A 24,690-nucleotide genomic window follows, 5' to 3' on the forward strand; every position below is an offset into this window, starting at 1 on the left:
AGGGACCAAGTGTGGAGGAGCCAACTCCATTTTATAATAGCTCACAAAAAATACTTGAATTTAATTTGTCTTTGCATGGCAAAGTTACCCTTTACAACAATAGCTAATTTTATTTTATAATTTACTGTATTCTAAAAGAAGTTTAACATTATTTTGTCTGGAATGGAAGGCAGTCAGTCTTACTTTAAGGAATCTTCTATTTCTTTGAAAAACAATAGATGCTAAAATGCTTCCATAGCAGAACTAGAGAAAAAGAAAAGAGTGGTCAAACTAATTTCCTCTTATTCTATTGAGTTGGTTTATTTGGTCCTGCATTAGTAGAAATACATAAATAATTTTTTGAAATGACATGGAATATTTTGAGAGTATAAATGTGTATATGGGATACAAGGGCATCAGAGGAATTTTGTTTTGAAATATGCACTTTTAATGTAGATTGATACCATAGAGTAGAAATTGAAATTATATTACAGATTTCTGCTTTTAATAACTTTGTGAATTTTTCACAAAAGATCTAGATCTTTTTTCTCTTTGGAAGATCTAAATCATATCTTCTCTTTTCTTCTGTCAATCTTCCCAAATGTATTGGTATTCTATTCTGTGAAAGGTATTATTAATTCTTCTACACAATAAGTATTCAAGGAAAATGTCACTGACTTATTCTTGTTAATTTTAGGTTGCCAGTGTAAAAATCTATAAAATAATCAAAATGATGGTAGGACAAAATGTAAAGGGATGTGCAGTTGCTGACTAATATTAATCTGACAAATTTTAAATATGTTTTCTACAAAGACACCCAAATCCTTCATAACAAAGTCTCATTTTTTGTGTGTCATTGCATTGTCTGAGACTGTATAAACATATGTGTCTGTAATGTATATATCTTTATTCTATATGTGTATATTTGCATTATATACATATATACATTTGTGTATACATACTCACATATATTTCATATCTACAGCATCAACTACTTCACAATAAAAGTGATATGTGTAACTTCCAAGTAAAATGCTTTAAAGAAGAAATTGCTTGCTTGCCACTTAATCTCTTTTTCCCTTCTTACAAAATGGAACATGGACTAGTATGTGTAATCCAACCTCAACCAATACAGAGAAGAACACTGGAGGAAATGGAAGAGTAACAAGGTATCTATAGGGAAGGAGCTTCCCTACTGGCCTGGAAATGCTCATCCCTGGATCATTAGACAAGAAATAAATAAAATTTGATTGTATTTAGCCTTTGAATTTTAGGGTTTTTTTTGTTGTTGTCATAGCTGCTTAAAATATACGCCCAAAGTCATATATTTGAAATCTTGACTTTTTAATTTGTGCATCCTTCCCTTTTCATTCCTGTTCTCTCAAGGCTTTTTTAAATATATAAACCTTCCAACATAAATGTTTTCAAAAAGCATGCAAAAAAGCAATCCTAGTTGGGAAGGAAACAACATAAGAGATAAATGTACAGGTCAATTTTTACTGCTAACATGGACCATCTGAAAAACATGGCAAAGTCACTCTTCTTTATTTTCAGATGCAAATTTGATAATTTCTTCTTGGCCTTTGTTTATTTGTTATTTTATTTTACATTATTTTGAGTAGGGGTCTTGCTCTGTCACCCAGGCTGGAGTGCAGTGGCATAATCATGATCACTGCAGCCTCAAACTCCAAGGAAGCCTGGGACGACAGGTACGCATCACTACACCCGCTCTTCTTGGCCTTTATTACTCACAGTGATGATGAAGGTAACATAGTGGGAGAGTTAGTGAACCGGACTTAATTTAAGGGAAGACGGGAAAGGAACACAATGCCATTTGAAAGTAGCTAGCTGTTCAGACAGGAAGGCTCCTCGGAGCAGATAGGCTTTGGTCTGAGATAAAACATTTGGGCAACCTTCTAGAATTAAGTCAATAATGCATCCCTTTTTGTTTTGGGAGAAGAATGTAATTGGTATTCTTTTGACTTGGGTAATGGACGTTACCACTCTGTCAGACTCCTTGGTAGGTTTAAAAGTTGCTGAGAGTAAGTTTGCAGTTTGGCGTAGGAACCAAAGGAAGGACGCGTTTGAAAACACAGACCTTTTCACTTAAGGATCAAAATGATCAGAATGTCTCTAATGAGCCTAGATGGCCTCACTGAGAAAGAAATCTCCACATATTTTCTGACCTCTTTCGTCTTTATATCACATTTTTGTTTTAAATATATGACTGTTTTACTAATTTTTAAAAACTCATGTTGATTCATTTTGTTATTTTTCCTCTGCTCTATGGCATACTTTTCTTAGTGGCAGCTTGACAGCTCTTCAGCCATCATTTGTTTTTCTGTTTTGCACCTCTTTTGTCTTTTAATTGTTAACATATTTGGACTGAGATGTTTACATATTTCAATAAAATTAGAATTGAGAAGATCCTTTATTTTGACAAATTTTCTCTGATCTTATCATGAACCTCAGCATCTGTAGATAGTAGTTTTCCCAGTCAAAAACATTGTGGTCTACAGAGGAGATTCAACTGAGTGTCAGCAATTTAAACTGTATTCATCACAAAATACAAATTTGAAGAAAATTGCAAACAATGTTATTAAAAAATGTAAAACAGCACAACATTGCAAAATATATTCTTCAGAAAATTGCCAGTGACACAGTGTTAGAAACAGGTACAGGCTAAGAAAATGATTAAGCATGTGAACCAAAAAAGAATTATGCCATTTTTTTAAAGGTTCAAATAATTCATATAAAGACATTTTTTATTTTACTTTAATAACAGAAATGTTTGTTTTATATTTTGGCAAGAATATTTTTATATTTTCAGCAATGAATAAAGTTCATTGGACAACCAATGAAATAACGATATTAAATTGTAAGTCCAATATGTATATTTTAAAGAAATTATATAACTTCAACTACTTTTACTGCTCCATTTCATACTCAAAAATATCCTCGTTTGGGATTTTTATATGGTCATACTACCTAGAAATTATGTGTATGAGAGTATTAAACCCAATGAAACACTTGAATCTAGGTAGTGACGGTGGGGGGTGCTGGTTTCAGGCAGACTGTAAGAGTGATTTGAGAACCGCTCTTGAGCCCCTTGCCCTAATATCGTGGGTATGCTATACCTGTTTGGGTGCAGATTAAAAGAACTCTGTCAGTGAAAAGGAGTCATATTGAGAGGCCAGGGTTCCTGTGGCAAGGAGCAGACATAGGTGAATATAATCCTAGGAATAAAGAGACTACATTTCTTTCTCTACCCACCACATCTCACGTGCTGCACTAAGAAGCTGTCCCAGATTGGCAGTGATACCTCATGTCTCTGTCACAGGAGCAGTCACCTGTCTTCATGGGCTGAATTCTTTCTCAGGATGTTCTTTGGTTGTTCATGTAGAGAATGCTGCTGGGACTGACCCATGTCTTTTCTGGATCACCACTAACACATGACCAGGTTAGGCCACAGAGAGACTTTATCTTCAAATAGAGGCTCTTCCCCCACCGTGTATGCAAATGAAGTGGTGATTAATAACTAAGGTAAAATACTTTACATAGATCTTAAATATTTATCCAAAAATCTTGAGAAACAAGGCTGTTAATACTATACTGCCTTTTACAAAGTTATATTCCACGTATTTCACAAAGTAAAACACGACTGCCATGGCAGTACGATCATCAGTACGTTTCTGAGATCTAGAGTTTTTTGTACCTAAAATTTCACAAATAATTTGAAAGATTGTTTAATTTCTCTAGAAAAGCCGGTATGGCTCAATGAACAGGGCCTTCTTCCTAAGCTGTGCATCTGGGTAGCATGCTGGCACATGTTTGTTTTACCTGCGGGATGTCCTAGTTCACAAAAGCTTTTTTCACTTCCTGCTCTCATTTGATAGGAAGCAGTGAGATGGGGAAGCTTTTCCTATGAACACAGAAACAAGAAGATGTGATCTTATCATTTGATTATCTATTATAAGGACACTTAAAAGAATAGAATGTTCGGTGAGAAAAAAGCTTTCTCCTCTTTAATAAGAGGATCTCTAACAGGCCTCTTCCTCATTTTCTAGGTATATTAAAAGAGTCTCAAATGGTATAACATAATGATCCTCAGAAATCTAGTTTTCATCATTTTTTTCTACTAGTAATTTGTACATTTCTCTTCTTTACGTCTCCTTTGAAATTAATTAGCATGTACTACTTACATATCTACTTCTTCAGAGTTAACTTATTTGTAAAAGCAGATGTTTTCCTGGGGAATATGCTTTCACGGTTGCTTTATGCAGGTCTGGCAAGCCCTGTTCCAGCTAACTATCTGACATTTCACTCTTCTTAATAGAGAAGTTATGATGGAAGAATATTCACGGCCCAAGTTCAGGCAATTAAGGGAACATTGATTTCCATATAGAATCAATGAAAAGCTGGAAGTTTACACCAAGTGTCACAATTTTGTCTGAGCAAGTTACAGATGACTTAACTTTGGGCCTTTCTATCTTCATTTCCTTATTTATCTTTAAACAAGAAAGAGAACTGTATTGTATTTGCTTGTAAGGGCTGTGATAACAAAGTACCACAGACTGTGTGGCTTAAATGACAGAATTATGTAGTCTCACAGTTTGGGATGCTAGAAGCCTGGGATCAAGGTGTTGGCCAAGTTGATTTTCTAAGGCTTCTCTCCCTGGTTTGCAGATGGCCATTTTCTCCCTGTATCGTCACACAGTCTTCCCTCTCTAGGTGTTATAAGTGTCCTAATCTCCTCTTATTATATGGACACCAATCAAATCAGATTTGGGCCTATCCTAATGGCTTCATTTTAACTTAATCATTTCTTTAAAGGTGCTATGTCCAAATAGTGACATTTTGAGACAGTAGGAATTAGAAGTTCACACATGAATTTTGGGAGGGACAAAATTCAGCCCGTAACAGAAATCATGGTTATAACTTTTATTTTTCAATAACAGTACTTTGAAAAATGACACTGTCTCTGTTTCTTACATTTTAAAAGGAAGACAACATGTTTGAGACCACAGGACATCTGCATAGGTAAGTATAAATCTTGTTGGCATTTTAATTTTCTCACTGGAAACCTTGTTTTCATGTGCAAGTGCTGAAGGTTCTGGGAGATTTTTTTCATTATTGCTCTCCTTATGAAAGCAGCTGTTCAATGAACACAGCATATTTTGTTACCTCATCAAGAAGCAGAGGAAGATTATGTTGTGATCAAGTTTTGTATGGCTATAGTCAATGCTTTTCTGATTGTTTGAGCCTGGTGATTGATTTAATAGGTATACTCCAGGGCAGTTACTCATCCTTGATATATGTCCAACTCAAAACTCCAAGTTATTTATGTAAACGATGCTTTATATGCCTTCTATGCAGATAAATCCCAGTTGACAGAACTGTTTAAGAGATGAGTGTGCTTCCAATTGGGATTACGGTCACAGCATTTATCTATATCAACTTTCATGTTACTTCACGAGCAAATTGGGAGCTTTGGAGGATAAGAGGATAAGATATGATTGGGAGAATCTATTTTCTGCTCTGAAGGTAGTATCTCAACATTTCAGTACACTGTGCATCTAGGAAGACATCAGAAAACAAACAAAGAAAACAGTCTTGAGAACAGATGATTTGTCTTTGAAAAATAAAAACATCTCTAAATCATGGGGAAAATCTAAAACCAGAGCCATTCAGATATACTCAGAAGTTGGAAAATGTTCTTATGTGTAACAAGTTCTGCATTTTTAGCTTTGCCTGAGGATTTCTTCTTTTATATGGTAGAATATGAGCCTTATATGTTCTTTACATACACATGGTTATTAGAAGATCAAAAAGCTACATATGATTTCTGGTTTAAAAATGATGGAGTAGGAACTACTATCTTTCCTCTTCTTTTATAAGAAATCACTCAAAAGCTAAAAAATAACAAGACAAAGGTAAAACAAATGGCAGAGACACATAAAACCTGATAGAGCTGGGAGACACATAAAACCTCAAAACAATAACAACAATGTAAGAAGGGAGTATATTGCTTGTTTCCTGTGGCTAATTCAACTAAAATATCATTTGATAAGAATAATTTTGCACAAACAATTTAATTTTATTTATATTGTAAGAGACTAAAACAATCCAGAAAGAAAATTCTATTTTCTTAATATATTTCTAGAACATTCCTTTCAACAGCATTTTACTTATTTGACCATGTAAAGGACATATAGATCCTATATTGAAAATAAAAGGACCAAGTTTCCATATATCCAAATAAATTTCCACTATGTTCTAGTTTTATAACTTTGCCCCTATGTAATTCCATGGATATGAAATTATATATGGGAAACACCAAAATAATTATTTTATGAAGGAAAACTGGTGCTCTCTCATGCCCTATATCCTTTACAAAAATTAAAAGAAGAAGAAGGGGTAAAATCCTCATTAATGTATGCTTGCAAAACAATGGCAGTCATTTTCCTGGCTGAAAACTAAATTATCGTGCTTTATAGTGTGCATGTCTATGATAAGTAGATTACTATAGATCATTCCGAGAGGAGGTAGAGGGAAGATTGCACTAACATTAGCTTCTCTGGTATTTGCAGGCTGTAAATTTCGTTAAATGATGGATGCAAAGATGGAAGACAGATGGATAGAGGAAAAGACAGAATCAGATACTGGATGAGTTAGTACTGCTGCCTGTGCTTCAGGGCTGTCTTATTACCACAAGGCCGGCAAGCATCAATGTCCCCACATCCCCCGTGCCTCCCCCTGAAATGTACCGATTTATATGAAAATTAAGATTACAAATTAAAGCCTGGCTATCCTGGAGTTTTCCAGTTCATCAGCCATCCAATAAAAATGATGTCAAGCCTGTATGCATAATTCCCAGAAGATTACTTTTGTCCTTACAGCTAAGCCCTGTCCCTGATATGAAAGATCTCTATCCACTTTTATTGAAATAAAGAACTAACATCATAATCCCAATATTGAGGTATAATCTTCATTATCTCCTGACCCTCTTGAGGTTTCCCCAATCTATATTACTTCAGATTTGGTTTATGTATAATCCTTATGTATTTACTTTTATTGAGATAGGATTAAAAACTAAAAAAAAAAAAAAAGCTTCAAAAAATCCTTATGATCTCATGATTGAGTTTCATTTCACCAACAATCAACTAATGTGTTAGACTGAGTTTTGTTTTTTTTTTTTAAGTGCTTCTTATAGTTATATAGTCCAAGCTTCAAAAGGCATTAATTGGTCCCATGTGTTTCCTGTTTCATTACATGAATTATTTCCATTTCAACTTGGTTTGTGAAATGATGGCATCATCTTCTTTTCCTGTTTATTAGGAGAGGTATGGGAGGGGGATGTATGAAAAGATAAGCATACACATAAGGTCATCCAAAGTAACTTTAATCTCTTTTCTTAGGAAGTTTTGATTCATACCTATAGTTAATTACTGGTAAACCACAATCTACCAACCTTTTCTTTCCCCCAAGAGCCTTAATAGCCTCTGGCTATGCCTCGGGCTGTTAGCTACCAAACTAGTCATTAATGCTGGTCAAGATGATTTCTTGGAGATTATTGCTCATTTTTTTTTTTTTTAACAGATGAAACAGAATTTGCTTTGCACATGGACTAAAATAATACTTTAGCCATTTTTTTCCTTTCAAAAACATAAACACCGATGAAAATCACATTGTACTGTGGTATTTTCAAAGCATTTCATATGTAATTTTAGCTGTATTTCCAAACTGAAAACTGGATTTGCAATGCTCAGGATTTCGCTGGTGATCATCATGTTTGCTTATTGTTTGCTGTTATATTTGGTAAAACACATCTTGATTAAGAGATTTGATGTGTTCTCTATTTACCTGTGCCTCTTATTTTTACCTTTTGTCCAAGGACACGTTAGGAAGATATTTGCTTTTTAGAATTGAAAACAGGGTATGGAAATAGACATAATTCACTATTGGCATAAAACAGCACTGGAATGTTTTCTTCTATACATAGTATTTATTGTTTTTAAAGAATTCTTATTCTGGTGGGTGTTGTTGTTGTTGTTGTCTTTGTTTTGTTTTGAGACGGAGTCTCTGGCTGTGTCGCCCAGGCCGGAGTGCAGTGGCCAGATCTCCGTTCACTGCAAGCTCCACCTCCTGGGTTCACGCCATTCTCCTGCCTCAGCCTCCTGAAGAGCTGGGACCACAGGCGCCCGCCACCACGCCCGGCTAATTGTTTATATTTTTAGTAGAGACGGCGTTTCACTGTGTTAGCCAGGATGGTCTTGATCTCCTGACCTCATGATCCGCCCGCCTCGGCCTCCCAAAGTGCTGGAATTACAGGCGTGAGCCTCCGCGCCCAGCCTATTCTATCATTATTGATATAAAATGAGATTCATTATAATTTTTATTGGCTCAATTATTCCTCATCTGTGAACCATTCATTTTCATTCATTGGTGCTTTTACTTGAGCACCTGCTATTGCCTGGGCACATTCAGAGACAAGTTAGACAATGGAGAAAAAACTGGAAAGACAAAAACAGTCAATGATCACTTAGTCATCTTTCTGCCAAAAATAATATTCAAACATAAAAACACGTATTGGAATGATTAGACTTATTAAAATGTTTACTCAACAACTAAAAAGGAAGTAGCTGAAACAATATTTTGGTATCCTTAATATTTTCTGGTTATCAGTTTATTTCTGTGAATTTCCTTATTTTACCCTTGCAACAACTCTACAGGTCCTTAAAGCAAACTTATTCCTATTCCTATTTTGTGGATGTGGAAATTGAGACTTTAGAATTGCTGAAGATATAGAAGAAACAAGAAGGTACTGGAAGAAAGATGCAGAAAAGAAAGTTTCAGGGGTTCAAATACAACAATGCTCGTTTACTTAGCACCTTAATTCCTGCACTTGCTTATAGACAGGAAACACCTCCTTCCTTTCTTTTGAAAACTGTGGCTCAAGATGGCAGGACACCCCATGGAGTCCCAGTTTAGATCTTGAAACAGGTAGAGTAAGAATGGTATTGGTTAGGTAGGTTTAATCAACCAATTGGAGGTTTATTTGAATTAAATTTAAATATTATTTATAGGAGCAAGTCTGCCAGTTATTAATAATTTATAAAAGTTGCTTATTACCAGCTATAATGTAGGTTTCATTGACTGATACATTTAACTGTGGGAAGAAGTAGCAGAAAGAGAAAAGGAAGTGAAAAGGTGATATGGCAGTGTGGCTTCTTTTGAAGGAATTCTAGTTTTGGCCAGGGTGTATAATGTAAGCTAGAAAAAAATAATACTGGGCACCAGGGATGAGTGAAGAATTCATTTACGACTTTGGCTTAGCCCAGCACTATTTGACTTAAGACAGTGTGTATGGTGTCCTGGAAAAGATTTATAATTTATAAAGCTTTGAATTCTCAGGGATAAGCCATGAATTACAGGGTGATTCCAAAAGCTTTACATTCTAATTTAAGCCACTATTATGCTTTTTCCTCATTAAACACAGGAACTTCTGTTTTTTAGCAAAACTGACCCAAATGTCTTTTAATAAGAATTGTACAGCATGCAAAAATTTAATCTATAAATACAGTCTGTTTTAATTATTCAGGGTACCCAATTATTATAAAAACTACATTATGAAAATAAAATTCAAGTCAGTAATTAAAAATACGTTTTTTCTTGAACAAAGAAAACAAAGGATCCAATACAACTGTCATAGTATTTTTTTCACCTTGCTTTTATAAAAATAGCATCTTTGACTTTCTAATAGCTGGCAATTTTCTCCTTCATACACTGTCACTCCTAAACCAGTTTTCTAACTCTGAATTCAGATTTCTATCATCTGCTGACAAATGACAATTTCAGGTTATTTCATGACACTCCTATTAGCCTGCCAAGGATTTAGTTTTGATAGGGTTGCTATCTTTATAAAGGAAGGTATACGCAATTACATATTTCAACATTTCCAAAGCAGGTACCTTAGGGTGTAACTCTAGGTATACCCTAAAGTGAATGAGTTTAACCTCTGTGATGCTACCACCTATTAACACAATGCAGTTGAGGCAATGATGCTAATTAGGCACACAAAAGCTGTGATGTTTCAGCTTAAATACCTACTGGATATAAGCTTAATCTACCCCACCCCCAACAATTATAAGGAAGATAACAAAATTAAAGAACATGTATTAAATGTTGAAAAATATATATTTGATTATTGCCTCTCAAGGACTACACAGACCTAAGTAATTTTAAGGAACTCAAATTCTGCATTCTCAAGTTCCATATATATGCCTTTCTAAAGTGATTTGCCTAAGAGCAGTTCTATGGGGCTGCCTCTTTCTTACCTTTCTTTCACATTAATCCATCTGCCACTTTACAGAAGAGATCTACCTCTCACCCACTGGGAATCTTACTAAGCGACACTGTCCCAGGATGCAAAAATGTCTTGATTGCCAAAGGAGCAATTAGAAACATTTGTTTCCTAAAAGCCTCCTTATACAAGAGAGTACATGATTTTTCACAATTCTTTATAAGATTATTTAACAGTCAAACTTTTAACTTGTGTACCAGCTTTCAGGAATAAAAGCCAGACTATGAGACTTAACACTCTTTAGAGTTCTGGTAATGAAAAACCAGCCAGATGCTTGCCCTAATGTGTTATCATGGTTTACTAATGTTTTCTTTATTTATGAGTTGGGGGTCTTGGCCGGGCACGGTGGCTCATGCCTGTAATCCCAGCACTTTGGGAGGCCAAAGCGAGTAGATCACCTGAGGTTGGGAGTTTGAGACCAGCCTGACCAACATGGTGAAACCCCATCTCTACTAAAAATACAAAAATTAGCCAGGCGTCGTGGCACACGCCTGTAGTTCCAGCTATCCAGCTACTCGGGAGGTTGAGGCAGAATTAACCTGGGAGGTGGAGGTTGCAGTGAGCCGAGACTGTGCCACTGGACTCCAGCCTGGGTGTGGCAGAGCGAGACTCCATCTCATAAAACAAAAAAGAGTTGGGGTCTTGCTTAGCTGCCCCAGCTGATCTCAAACACCTGGCCTCAAGGGATCCTCCCACATCACCTCCTGATTAGTTGGGATTACAGGCATGAGGCACCAGGCCCAGCCAGTTTACTACAGTTTTTGAATATGTAAAAATTTTGGTCACTGTGTGTGTGTGTGTGTGAATTTCTTTTATTCAAAACCATGTAAATAGGAGATTAAGTACAGTTTGCTTTACATGAAAAATGTATTACATATGAATGCTTAGGTCATAGAGAGTCAAAGATAACTTTTATTGAATCTTTTCTTTTTAAATGATTGTATAGAAAGTTGGCTTGCTATGTTTACAGGAATTCACCTTCTCCGTATTTTATCCCTTAAAATATCCACATACATGCATGTATTTGTCATTGCTTGACACAGTTATTGTTTGATGATAAATTCTCTGAAACACTGGTTCTTTCCTGGACCATTACAGAGGAAACAAAAAAAAGATTACTGTTACTCTATACCAGTTTAAGTTGAGGGGTAAAAATGTCTAAAAACTAAACATGTTCACAGTAACATTTTTCTTTTTACAAATTACAATGCAGTTGTTTTTTTACACTAACTCATTACACAATAACCCTAAAAGCACAAAAGTTTTTATCTCTATTTTGTAAATGAGAAAACTGATGTGCCAGAGGACATCCAGGTGGTAATAAGCCAAACTAGGACTAAAATTTCAGCTGTTGGACTCCACACTGTGATTTCTCACTCTATTGAACCACCACTTGTGAAAATCGCTCAACTTGCTAAGGACTGTGTTCTCTAGGTAAGCTTCCATAAAATGCAGTTGAGGAGATGACAACATTTCAAAGGTGTGAAATCTATCTTAATTTTAGGTAGGAAAGCAATATATGTATGATTTAAAATGAAAAAAAAAATTTTCCCCAGAACTTCACAAAATGTAATTCCCATGCCCTAATAAGGAAACATGGTGTTTAAATAACCCTTCAAGTGCACCTCAAGGAAATGATCTGTGTCTTTCTAGATTTCAAAAGAAGCATTCATGTCTAGGAAAAAGTATTAATATGAAAAAGGATCTTGATAAGTCACTTAGTCTGTTTCATTGGATTTTGGCTGGGTACTGTGTTCTTAAAAGTTCTAACTCAAGATGCCCAGATGGTGATGGGATATGAGAAGCTAATGACATGCATGGAAGGACATGTGGTTCCAGACATGCTAGGTGTCCGGTTCCTAATAAGACACTGCAGTATTTGAGATTTCTGTTCCGGAAACAAATGGGGACAAATTTCATGGTGTCATTTGTGAATGTTCTCATACTTCAGGCTTTTGCTGTCTACCGCCATTGCCAAGTTGTAGCTATGGTTTGCTTGAAAAGAAAGGATGAGGAGGAAATAATGACCAAAAATGCCCTAAAAAATCACACACATGATCTCACATTTCTGTAAAATATTTATGGAAGAATGTGTGTCAAATATTCACATTTATGTACTTTAAAAATATTTTTAATTTATAAATTATTTTTAGAACAGTTTTAAGTTTACAGAAAGTGAGCAGAGTTACCATATACCAACTCACCCTTTCCCATGTTTTATAATAAACAAAAATTTGTTGTATCTGCTCTGATTTGCTTCTTTTGATGAATTAATTTGTCTGGAGAGTATTACCATGGAAAAAAGTTCCCTTCATATTACCTTTATGAAGAATTCAATGCCTTGTACCGATCAGTGATTTTCAGATGACAGTGTGCAAAACAATCACCTGCAGGGTTGTTAAAAATACAGGACTGATTTTGTAAGTCTGAGCCAGAGACAAAGAAACTGCATTTTTAACATAGCACCCAGCTGAATAAATAAGCATATGAACTACACTTTGAGAAACAATGGGCTAGAAATTCTTATCCCTGGATGGAAAATCTCTATTAGACCACCTGAACCCACACACAGGTCTGCTACTGCTTAAAATTAAAAAAAAAAACTCAGTAGTCTTTTTCAAATCCTGTCAAATGTCAGCATGGAAAACAATTTGTGTCTGAGCTAATTTATCAACCAATGAACACAATAAATTGAGTGAGAGTTAGAAGTGAAATTTTTAAAAAATCTCATACACCATTCACTTGCCTAGAAGCCAATGAGGCAAAATTGTTATATCAAAGCATCCTAACAGATAAAATGTTGATTATCGATACATTATATATATATATACACACACACACACACACACACACACTTTCTTGTTGTACACATTTTTTACGAACTTTTTATTGAAATTATTAGGCCATCAAGACATAATCTCAAAGACAAATAGGATTTATGTAAATGTATATTTAAGATGGGGAATCTGAATTATTTAGGGTCTAATCCATTATAAAATGACCTAATGGATAGTCACAGGTGTTTTGGACCCCAGTCCAAGAGTTGGAGATGAGCTTTAAGACCCTTACTAGTCAAAAGTGTGGTTCCTGGACCAGCAACATGAGCAATGTAGGAACTGGTTAGAAATGCAGATACTCAGGCCCCACCAGACATACTGAAAAAGAGTCTGCATTTTTAACATAATACCCAAATGACTTAGCTGCACATAAAAAAATAAAGAAAACTTTCCTTCCAGTGTTTCAGTCCGGTTCCTGGCTTTGGACTAATTCCCACTACTAGTCCCCATTTCTCCCATATATCCACATACCCCATTATTTTTATTTCAGATGGTCATCTCTTGCCTCTTGCTCTTATCTCCAAAGGGAAACCCCACACAGACTCTAACTAGGAACTCACAGGCTTCATCCCCAAGTTTTCTTCTTTTAACCAAAGAAAACTTAGCGTCCTGATCATTATCTTTAAATAATCTGCTAGCAGACCTGAGCACATCCAGTTTATTTAAAGCTGCAAGTGAATAAAACATAGCTAGTACCAGGGTATTCACACCATTACTATCTTCCCTCCTTGCTTCAAAGCCTTGCTTTGCTCTCTCTAGGACTGTGCTTCAGTAAAAAGTAGTCAGTCCATTCAGAATTAAAAAAAAAAAAAAAAACTCTTTTCCTGTGTAAAAAGAACAATGCTATTACGAAAAAAATGGTGCCACACACTCCCACAATTTGTGTTTCAAAAAGCCACTGCTGCTGCTAAATCACCACTACTATCCTGGAACCATTATGAACATGCTAATCTATGCCCAAAGCATTATTAGTATTATTGTTTATTTTATTTTTATTATCTAAACAGGGATAGCCCAAACCAGACAGTGCTATAATTCTGCTTTCTCCTGGTATGAGACTGGGAAAGAAGATATAATGATAACAAAGAAATGCAGCCAATTATTTTAGTAAATAACACTGCAGAAGTCATATACCATTTCTCATTTGCAAATTGCTCCAACTCTTATCAAGTTACTAGAGACAGCAAGTCAATGTGCCTGGTGCTGGAGAAAAATCATTCAGGTAAGCTGAGGCTGCTCCTTCTGTTTCTCCATCTGCTAAGCTGTTAACACAAAGACATATTGACAAAAGCTCAAGGAAAACATGGAATATTTCATCAGTAAGATTATGCTGCCCTGGAGACAGATGTTAGAAGGTTGTAATATTTAAAAATAAAGAGATAAACACATGGTTGAGAGGAAAGAATAAAATAATTTAGCATGGAGATAGAAAATTAAAAAGGAAAAGATGGAAAGATAGACTGTATCATACTGTATTAGCACAAGAAATGGCAAATCCTTTCATGTAGGGAAAAACTTTTATATCTGCCTCAGGCAATCATTTACCATTAGGTAGACATTCTTAAGAGTGCAGTGGGGTAGATTTGTAAGAAGTGCTTAGCAGGGCTGATGATGATTACACAGAAAAGACTTACCTCTTGTCACCAGATAAAGTCCAGGCTTTGACTTAAATCCATACACAACAGTTTTCATAAAAGTTTAAACATGAAAAATGTTATATACTTTGGTAATTCACATTCAGTGAACATAAAAACAACATTAAGTAATGATAACTCTGGATTTATCTGGTGACTTTTATTGCAGAGGTCAAAGTACTTTGTCTTCACTTATTTTTACTAGAGAAAAATAATAAAAGTAGATTATAATTGTAGGTTATATATTCACAATTGACATACAGTAGGCATGTATTAAGCAAACACATTTTTAAACAGCAGATTCTCCATTTTTGCTAAAATTTTAACACATTTATAAATAAAATTCAAAGAGTAGGAACAGGAAAGTAGAAGGAACTTTGGCTTTGAAATCAAACAGAATTGGGTTCAGATCCTGGATATTTAATTCACTTCTCTGAGCTTCAGTTCCCTCATATGTAAAACAGGGATAATAATACCTACTTTACAGGGTTGCTGAGAGGGTTAAAGGGTTAAATATATTACTAATGAAGGCCCTAGCATTGTGTGTGAACACTGCAGATACTCAATAAATGCCAAGTGACATCATCCCAAAAAAACTAACACAAACAAGCATATTAGAGATTCCAATTTAATTACCGTTTGTCCTTCTCTTAAAATCTCCAAGTTCTGATTGTACAGTAGAAGCCCCTAACTTAACATCTTTTCCCACTGGGAAGGTGATGCCCTCCTCAAAAAAAAAAAAAAAAAAGGTTGTGGGGGAATAGTATAAAGGAGGAGTTCCCAGAGAAAGGAAAAAGAAACAGAATACTTCTTCCAGGAAAGAGGAGGAAGGGGGCATAAGGTCTGACTTCATGGTCCTGACTACCTCACCTCCTCAAGGATGAAAACTCAGGTAAAATAATGGCAAAAAAATATGGATGAAAACCCAGGTAAATAATGGTTAAAAAAAAAAACAAAAAAAAACAAATAACTGAAAGTTGGAAAGCTTTAAGAGTTTGCCCTGCTTCCTGTTCATCATTCTAAAAGGAGAAAAACTTGCAGGATAACCACACCCAACAGAGGACTACTACAAACAGAATAAAACGGCAGCACGGTGTGAGTAGGCCAAGAAAGGTTCTGTAATGGCAGGTCTCAAACTTTGTTGGCTGTTGTGCAGCAGCTCTTGTGTCCAGGTATTCCTTCATGATCCCAGCAGGATACGTGAAAGGTGGTCGTTTAGAGTTGAGAGTAAGAAGCCATTTTGGTCACTGTGAGATGATCCCCACAGCAGATGCTGCAGAGCAGACAGACTAAGCCAGGGTTCACAGGGTAGATGTGGTTGAGACATGAGGACCTGCAATGCTGTTGAAAAATGAGAAGAAAACAAACGAGAAAGGGAGAGCTATAAGCTCTGACAAGTCTGAAAGAATACTAGTTTAGTTAATGACAGACTGAAGTAGCAGATAAAGAAACCCAGTAACTAGTTTGGACTAGATATATCTCCATGGAAGTCAGTGAGAATTCAGATGACTGCACAAAGGCCACACACAGATCTGGGGCTCTCTCTCCTCCCTGCCTTAAGAACACATGAACCTTTCCTGACATCTACAGGACATTTCTGCCAGGAGAAAGGGATGGAAAGAACACCAAAAAACTGGGATTTACCACCAAATAACCTATTTTAAAACTAAAGAAACTGAGATAATTTTGCTTGTCATCTTTAAATTCTATCCCATCCTACTCCACTCCAAAGAAAATTTATTCCAATTCTAAAGAAATGAAAGGCCTTTTTAGCTCTTGATAAGTTAGATGCAATGTGTCCTACTCTATAAGTCATATTTTCTTTCTGTGAGACCTGGACAGGAAACCAAAATAACCATTATGTTTCTTTATTCACAAATTAAAGTACCCTAATTACATCAGGTAAAAGGAAGTAGTATCACACATATATTATTTTTTTCTCCTTTAAAAAAATTATTATATGGATAATTTGAGAGATCCATTCATTCATTCAATAAATATTTACTGAGTACCTTCCCATCTATCATATGCACAGAAGTAAATGAGATTGAGGTTGACTATTATGCACAGAGCAGTTAAAAAGCATTTTTGTACAGAATCATTGTTATAGAAAATTCTGTTGCCAGAATAACAAGTGAAGCCAGTTGCAAGAGATAATATTATGTAAAATCTTATTTTTTAAAGTATATTTGTTACAACAAAAGAGATACAAGATATGGAAGAATAGGCCAGAAAGACTATCATCATTGCCTTTTTCGTTTTAATACAGGCATGCAAAAGAAGTTATATAAAAACATTATATAGCTGTTTTAGTTATCTCAGTAAATACTGCTTGAAAATTTTAAGAAATTAAAACTGAAGAAGTCAAGTAACACTGTAATAAAGGCTATAGGACAGTTTGTTGTTTAAGAGTATAGGTATTTTTCATAAGGATTCCCTTTAAAATATTAGTGTTATAGTCCTTTTTTTGAGACAGGGTCTGGTTCAGTCACCCAGACTGGAGCACAGTGGTGCAATCACGGCTCACAGGAGCCTCAAACTCCTGGGCACAAGTGATCCACCAGCCTCAGCCTCCTGAGCAGCTAGGACTACAAGCACTCACCACCATACACCACCATGCTGGCTAATTTTTTTTAGTTTTTGTACAGACCAGGTCTTGCTATATTTTCAAGGCTGGTCTTGAACTCCTGACCTCAGGTAATGCGCTCACCTTGGCCTCCAAAAGTGCTGGGATTACAGGCATGAGCCACTGTGCCCAGCCCAAGTCCTCAATGTCTTAGCTTATTAAGTTCAAAGTTTTACATTATCAGGTTTTCTTAAAGGTGGGCTATGGAAGCCTGACAAATACATGCTATTTGTCGATATGGTGTTATAAACATGAAAGAGAATATTATGGCTTTACTTTAAAAAAAAATCCTATAATTTTCTAACTATATTTATCTATAGAAATGACATTGTAGAATATTTTCAGAAAGGCTTTTATGCTGGCTCTTTGAATCATTGCCCATTCAAAGAATTTTTAAATATTCTATCTAACCTCCTGTACCATAAAGCTCATTAGATTTCATATACTAGAGCACAGAGTACAAAATTTAGGAAAAACCTCTGCTTTTATCAGTTACTTCTGAAAAAGTTAGTATTTCAGTCATCCTACATCCTACATTTCAGTCATCATACACTGATTGAAAGGTGACATTGTTAGAGATTATAAATAATTCAACAAATGGCATCTATCTGATTAGTATTTCAAAACAATATTTTATCTCTTCCCAAACCCCTCTCTATCTTCATAGAGTGCAGTTGCATTTGAAATCTATGGTTTTTGGCATATCTGGGTTAAGGTTATACTAGGAATTTACTAGACCTGTCAGTCTATAGGTTTCTTATTTCATTATATCATTACAGTTATAATTAGTTGTCTGGTAAAATTAAGAACAGTCTATTTCAGTGAATGCTCATGTGAACATTTAACTACTTTTTGTTAGAATGACAGTTTAGCAACACAAACAATAAACCAGAAAGGGAGAGTCACTGAAGTAACCTTACTTTAACTCAATGTTGCCAGCTCAACTGAAAACGCTAAGATTTTGCATTTTTTTCATTTTTGTTATTAATCATCAACCACATATTTCTTGTCAGGAGACAAAGAGCAGTTTGATGACATTCCTGCCTCAACGAGCATGTTTTGAACTGACCTGTCTTCATTGCTATGGCTCCCTAGAAACTCTGCCATTGACAAGCATTGATTCAGTTGAATGCTTTGACATTTAGCTCGTCAGTGAAAGCTATTTTAATCATTAAGATGCATTTCCCATCCAAGATTGCAAACTGTTGCTGCTCATACACAACATTTTATTATTTGATTACCGTGGAGAAGAGGAGAACCTGAAAAGTTACTCTTACTATCGATTATATTAAGAGCTAAAATTTATGGACTATTTTACTGTGTGTGAGGAGTTGTGCTTAGCAATTTACACAGATTGACTCATTTAATCCTCTCAATCATGGAGTCTGACCACCTGAGTTTGCATCCTTGTTTTCCACTTACTATCTGTGTAACATGTAGCCCTCTTTGTGATATGATTTCCTTAACCACAAAAGGGAGTAATAGTACCTACCTCACAGGATTATTATGAGGAATAAATGAAACACATCATTAACAGCGCTTAGAATTAATAAGTGCAAAACAGTGCCTTTTCATAGGGTTAAGAGTAATTTTTGTTACCATTTTTCAGATGAAATCAACCAGTTCTTCACCAACTGTCCTGCTCAGCACCACTTCTAACTCTGTCTCTGTTCCCAAATCCAAACGTACAGAGAGAGAAAATGAAAAATATTTTTTAGGACATTTTTCTATAGGTATTTGAACTCCAGCTCCACAGGAGGGAGCACCACAATTATAGAAGGATAGTACTTTTGCAGTACGAGCCTTTTAAATGTTTTTCCTGCTCTTTCTTCACTGTAGCCCTTCCCCATTCAGGGAGCTAGACCTATGTGCTGGTGAATCCCCATTAAATGGGATGGAAGTGAAGATTTACACAGTTTGGGGGACTTCAGAGGAGAGGGGTCATTTGTTCCAGGTTTTAATTAGAGGCATAATGGCAGCAAGATAACAGAATCCCATCGTTTTCCATGCCCGTTTGTGAAAAAGCAGAAGAAATATATGTCAGGCGTTTATGTAGACAACCTCAGACAGCCTAACAGAGTTCCCTGGGCCATGTCATGGAGTGAGAGCAGCTGTATGATCCCATGCCCCTAACCAGGCATGAAAGCAAAACTTCTCATAGTCCAGAGCACCACTAGGATGTTTCCTATTGTGGCAGATACTATGCTGTGTTGTTACTGAACTCCTTTTCTTTCCTGAGCACAAAGCTAAACTAAATATCATAGCCTCCCCTGCAGTTAGTTGGGTAAGACTTGACTTTTAAAACCTTTATGAACCACTATATACATTCTCTTCTCTCATCTGCTAGTTGAATGTATATGAACCAGCTGAAGGTCTTATGATTCTAGAAAAATGACAAGAGTCATTGAATTAGGAGTTCTTAACCTGGGATCTATGTAACAAAATGTAGGAGAACCATGACCTTGGATATGGAACAAAAACAACTCTGTAATTTGCATCAACTTCTAACTGAAGTCTGGCAATTCTTTAAATTATGAACATAGGAATCAATGCACAGTAGTATTAGCAACACTTGAGACTTTGTCACCAATAAAAATCATAGGTATTTTCATATCACATTATACTTAAGATATCTTAAATATCATTTATATTAAAATTTACTTTGAAATAATAGTTACTAGGCTATTCAATATGCCAACAAAAACCACATACATTACAACAAAAATATTTTTAAAAGTTTGATAACTGTATATCAATAAAATTGTTTTCCTTTGTAATTTGATGTAATTTTTACATCTTTTAAAAACATTTTTCTGCTTCACCAGATTACCAAAGGGAGCTACAGAAAATTAAGAATCCCTGTTCTAAATGGATCCCTGAATGATTCCATGGAGTAGGGTCCATCTTTTCCCTCCACTCCACATCGCCATCACACTGATGACCCACATTGTACTATGATGTGACAAATAAGCTTTCACTGGGTTAAGTTACTGAGACTTGGAAGTTAATTTTTAGACCAGTTAGCCTGTGCAGACTAATACTCATACACCCTTGCTACCAAAATGGTAAGAGACCTCTGGCTGGAAAAGACCCAGAAGTGAATCCTGAAGATCAAAGATTGGATGCAGCCACTGAATATGTCTCAGCAGATAACAACTCAGAAAGAGGGTGAAGTTCAGTCCAGGAAACATTTCCTTCAACTTAGAAATAAAGTTCAATTACAGTATCATAAAGAAACAGTTCAATTATTCTTGAATTTGTATGCTGAAATTTATAACTGTGACACAACAATGAATTTTCTTATTTATTATTTCTCTCTTCTTTTACTAGAGTGGCAATTATTTTTGTTTCTCATAGCAGATGTTAAGTGCTTTTGAATTCATCAAAGTTTTATAGGTGTGTGTGTACATAATACATATATATGGTTTTATATATATGGCTATAGATGTACGTATATACATACATGGTTTTAAAACCACCTCTGATTAGCTCTGTTCTCAGCTAGAGTTTAACACTGAAGAGAAGCAAGTAACTACAAAGATGAGATCAATACTGTGTAAGTCCTATGAAGGAATTTGAAAGTTGAAATTTTTTTAAACCGGTTTGTTGATTCAAAGAGTCTTGATAGAACCCTCCAGGGTTTTCAAGACAGGTGTAAATTTGACAACGCTTTCTTAAGGCATCAGGTTTTGTTTAATTTCATCTTTTCTTTTAGACTGTTCTGCTGCCTTTATTTTAGCATTAGAACAAATGAATCAGTCATTGTGAAACTTTCAGGTTATTAAAAGTCAAATGCAAAACCTCCTCTGAGGACAGATTCTTTCTAATCACCAAAGACTTACTGTATCTAAATTTTTATAACCTATTGAACTGTAACTGAATGAAAATAAAATGGGATTAGTGTGCTATAGTTTGGGTTTTGCCATTAAAATGCAAAAAAAAGTCCATTTATTCTTACATGCTATATAAACGTCAGTCTGTTCTGATCACTGCTGTATACTCAGCGCCAAGCCTAATGCCTGACAAATAAATATTTTTATGAATGACTAATCAAATAGCACGCATTGAAATTATATACAGAATACACTATTTATGACGAGATTTTGCCATGAGAAAGTTGCTGCCTTTCACACTATGTAAGGGTAAGGTGACTAGATTAAGATGTTAAAGCCTATAAACTGCCAATAGCTCACTGACCCTTGAAACTCCTAAGGTGATACAAAGTTCTTTGCTGGAAGAAATACTGTAGTATTATATTACTACAATTAAGTTGTTTCTAACATACCAATCCTTTAAAACTTAAGTTTCAGTGGTTTTTTAGTATTAGCATAAGCGTGTATTAAGAAGTACAAGAGCTGGGCGCGGTGGCTCACGTCTGTAATCGCAGCACTTTGGGAGGCTGAGGCGGGGAGATCACAAGGGCAGGAGTTCCAGACCAGCCTGGCCAATATGCTGAAACCCCGTCTCTACTAAAAATACAAAAATTAGGCTGGGCGCGGTGGCTCATGCCTGTATTCCCAGCACTTTGGGAGGCCAAGGCGGGTGGATCACGAGGTCAGGAGATCGAGACCATTCTGGCTAAGACACAGTGAAACCCTGTCTCCACTAAAAATACAAACAATTAGCCGGGCTTGGTGGCGGGTACCTGTAGTCCCAGCTACACCAGAGGCTGAGGCAGGAGAATGGTGTGAACCCGGGAGGTGGAGATTGCAGTGAGCCAAGATAGCGCTACTGCACTCCAGCCTGGACGACAGAGCTAGACTCCATCTCAAAAAAAAAAAAAAAAAAAAATTAGCCGGGCGAGGTGGCGGGCGCCTGGAGTCCCAGCTACTTGGGAGGCTGAGCCAGGAGAATCGCTTGAACCCAGGAGGCAGAGGTTGCAGTGAGCCGAGATCGCACCACTGCACTCTGGCCTGGGCGACAGAGCGAGACTCTGTCTCAAAAAAAAAAAAAAAAAAAAGTTTTGGCTCTTTAACTTTTCATGTTAATTTCCACACATTCAAAAGGGTAAATGGCACAAGGAAGCCCCTAAGTACCCATTTCCCAACCCAACAATAACTGCCATTCTTATTTCATTTTCCCTCTTCCAATCTTGTTCTTTTTTGCTAGACTATTTTAAAGGAAATCCAAGGCATCCTAGTCTTTCAGCTATAATTATTTCTGTATGTATCTCTAACAGATAAAGACTTTCTAAACATAATAATACCATTTAGCTCCTCTAATAAAATTATTAATAATTCCTTACTAGAATACAATCCCTGTTCAAATTCTGATTATCTCAAAAATGTCTTATACATGGTTTGAATTAGTATCCAAACAATGTCCATAACAGTTGAGTTTAGTTAATGTATCTGTAAAGTTTAATAGAAAATGCTTCATCCTTTTTTTTTTCAGTGCCATTTATTTGTTGAAGAAACCAGGTCATTTGTTTTGTAAAAACCTCTAATTCTGGATTTGACGGTTTGCATCATGGTATAATTAAACAAGTCCCTCTATTTTCTGTAAAATGGTAGTTAGATCTCATAATTTTCTTTTGGAAAGAATATTTCATAGGTAGTACTGTGCACTTCCTGTTGCATAAGGAGACAAGTATTTGTCTCCACATTTAGTGAAGACGGACTACACTGAGTTCAAGTGTTGTCAGTCTGATCCATCACTACAAAGTGCTCCAACTTTTATCTAACGCTATTAGCCACTGATGACTCTTGGCTGGGTCCATTATTTCATCAAGAGTTGCAAAATGATGATTTTATATTTCTATCATTATTACTAACTGGAATTCCATAAAGAAAAAAATGCCTTCCATCAACTACGTGATTACCCTGAAATACAACTCCTGCCCAGAAAGCGGGATAAATGCTTGTTTCTTCATTGAAATTAATCTACTTTCAGCATGAGTTGGTATCGTATTTCACTTTCAACAGCGTGCAATGAGTCTCCCTCAACTCACTCTAACTTCTCCCTAAGGCCACCAGGTGGATTTTACCGTAAAACCTCGCAGGGTCAGAATGGGATAAGACAGGATGGAATTGGGCAGGCCAAGGGGGGATGGAGGCAGGGATCTAGGAGAGGGAGGTACTGGGTCAGGGAAGACAGAATACCTTAAGCATGCTCTAGGAGGTGGAATCCGAGCCTTCTGAGCTGTCTTGGACGTTGGTGCTCTCCACAGACTCCTTAGGTTCTTTGCTGTCACTGCTACTTTGTTCGGTATCCGGGTTCTTTTGCTGACAGGCCTCTTCAGAACCACAAAGTGTGCTGCCCTGGGTCTCCTGGTTCTCCCTGGAGCCCAGGACCACATACCCTCCCTTCTCCAGGTCCACTTGTCGTCTCAGCTCATCTGCCATCTGCGAGAGATCCCGCTTCATAGCATAAGCATCTTCCCCATCTGCATAGTATTTAGGTTCCACCTCACTAATCTGAAAGTTGAGGGTGTTAGAATAGAGGTGCAAGGCTGCCCGGTTACTCTTCCTGACATGCAGAGACACGTATTTGGCGTTAAAGTTCTCTATCATGGCCCTGGAGGCCTGGTCCATCAGCTTCTGGGCCAGGCCGAGGCGCCGGTGTGAACGCTTCACGGCAAGTGAGGTGATATGGCCATGCGGGACATCATCTGGGTCCTCCTCCATTTTGGCTAGGACATAGCCCACAATCTTCCCGTCCTCATCCTCAGCGATGTAAGAAAGCTGGGGCCAGGAAAGGCCATGATATAAATAGTATTTCATCTGGTAGTTCTCAGGAAGGCAAAGGAGGTTGCAGTGCTGCATATTCATCAGGTCGTCTGGCCGAGCGTTGCGGATGTTCATAATGGCGGCGGGTAGGGAGCCGGCTGGACTGCAGTGAACCCAGAAGAGGCTGTTGCCGACCTTAAGGGACACTGTTTGCCTCACGAATCAAGCCCAGGGGGCTAACACCACCGGGCTGAATCTTGTGGAGGCCAGATGGCGGGAAGGCAGACGAGCAGGAGATGGAAAAGATGGTGCTAAGCTGCGGCTTTCAGAAGTGCGTCACTGATCCCAGCCAATGAGGTTTCACTTCATTGTGCGTCTGCGTGCGCAGGGGTTAGGGGGTGGGGAGACAGGAGTTCATTGTGACCTCCTTGGTTTTAAATAAAGTGATCCATTGCAATTATTATTTTTATTTGTTTAAGTTTTAACTTTTTGATTTGGGTATATCTGAATAATTTTTCACAAACTGGAGAAACCCATATAACAGGAACTTAGAGGAAATAAAGAACATTGTATCCCAGAACCC

The 24,690-nt window shown here is 36.6% G+C and overlaps 1 protein-coding gene across 1 annotated transcript; it reads right to left on the reverse strand.

Moving 5' to 3' along the window:
* Window positions 1-12,974: 12,974 nt before the first annotated feature.
* On the reverse strand, window positions 12,975-24,428 carry NAA11 (N-alpha-acetyltransferase 11, NatA catalytic subunit). Its single transcript, XM_007999002.3, has 2 exons — window positions 23,541-24,428; window positions 12,975-16,154 (listed from the first exon to the last, which is right to left on the reverse strand). Exon 1 carries the CDS (start codon window positions 24,240-24,242, stop codon window positions 23,553-23,555), a length of 690 nt encoding a protein of 229 aa, XP_007997193.1. The 5' UTR covers window positions 24,243-24,428; the 3' UTR covers window positions 12,975-16,154; window positions 23,541-23,552.
* Window positions 24,429-24,690: the final 262 nt, after the last annotated feature.

Source organism: Chlorocebus sabaeus, chromosome 7 (assembly GCF_047675955.1).
Source record: "Chlorocebus sabaeus isolate Y175 chromosome 7, mChlSab1.0.hap1, whole genome shotgun sequence".
Classification (NCBI taxonomy): domain Eukaryota; kingdom Metazoa; phylum Chordata; class Mammalia; order Primates; family Cercopithecidae; genus Chlorocebus; species Chlorocebus sabaeus.

Coding starts and splice junctions, on each gene's coding strand:
- NAA11 (XM_007999002.3), bottom strand. CDS start 24,242: ATGAACATCCGCAACGCTCGGCCAGACGACCTGATGAATATGCAGCAC.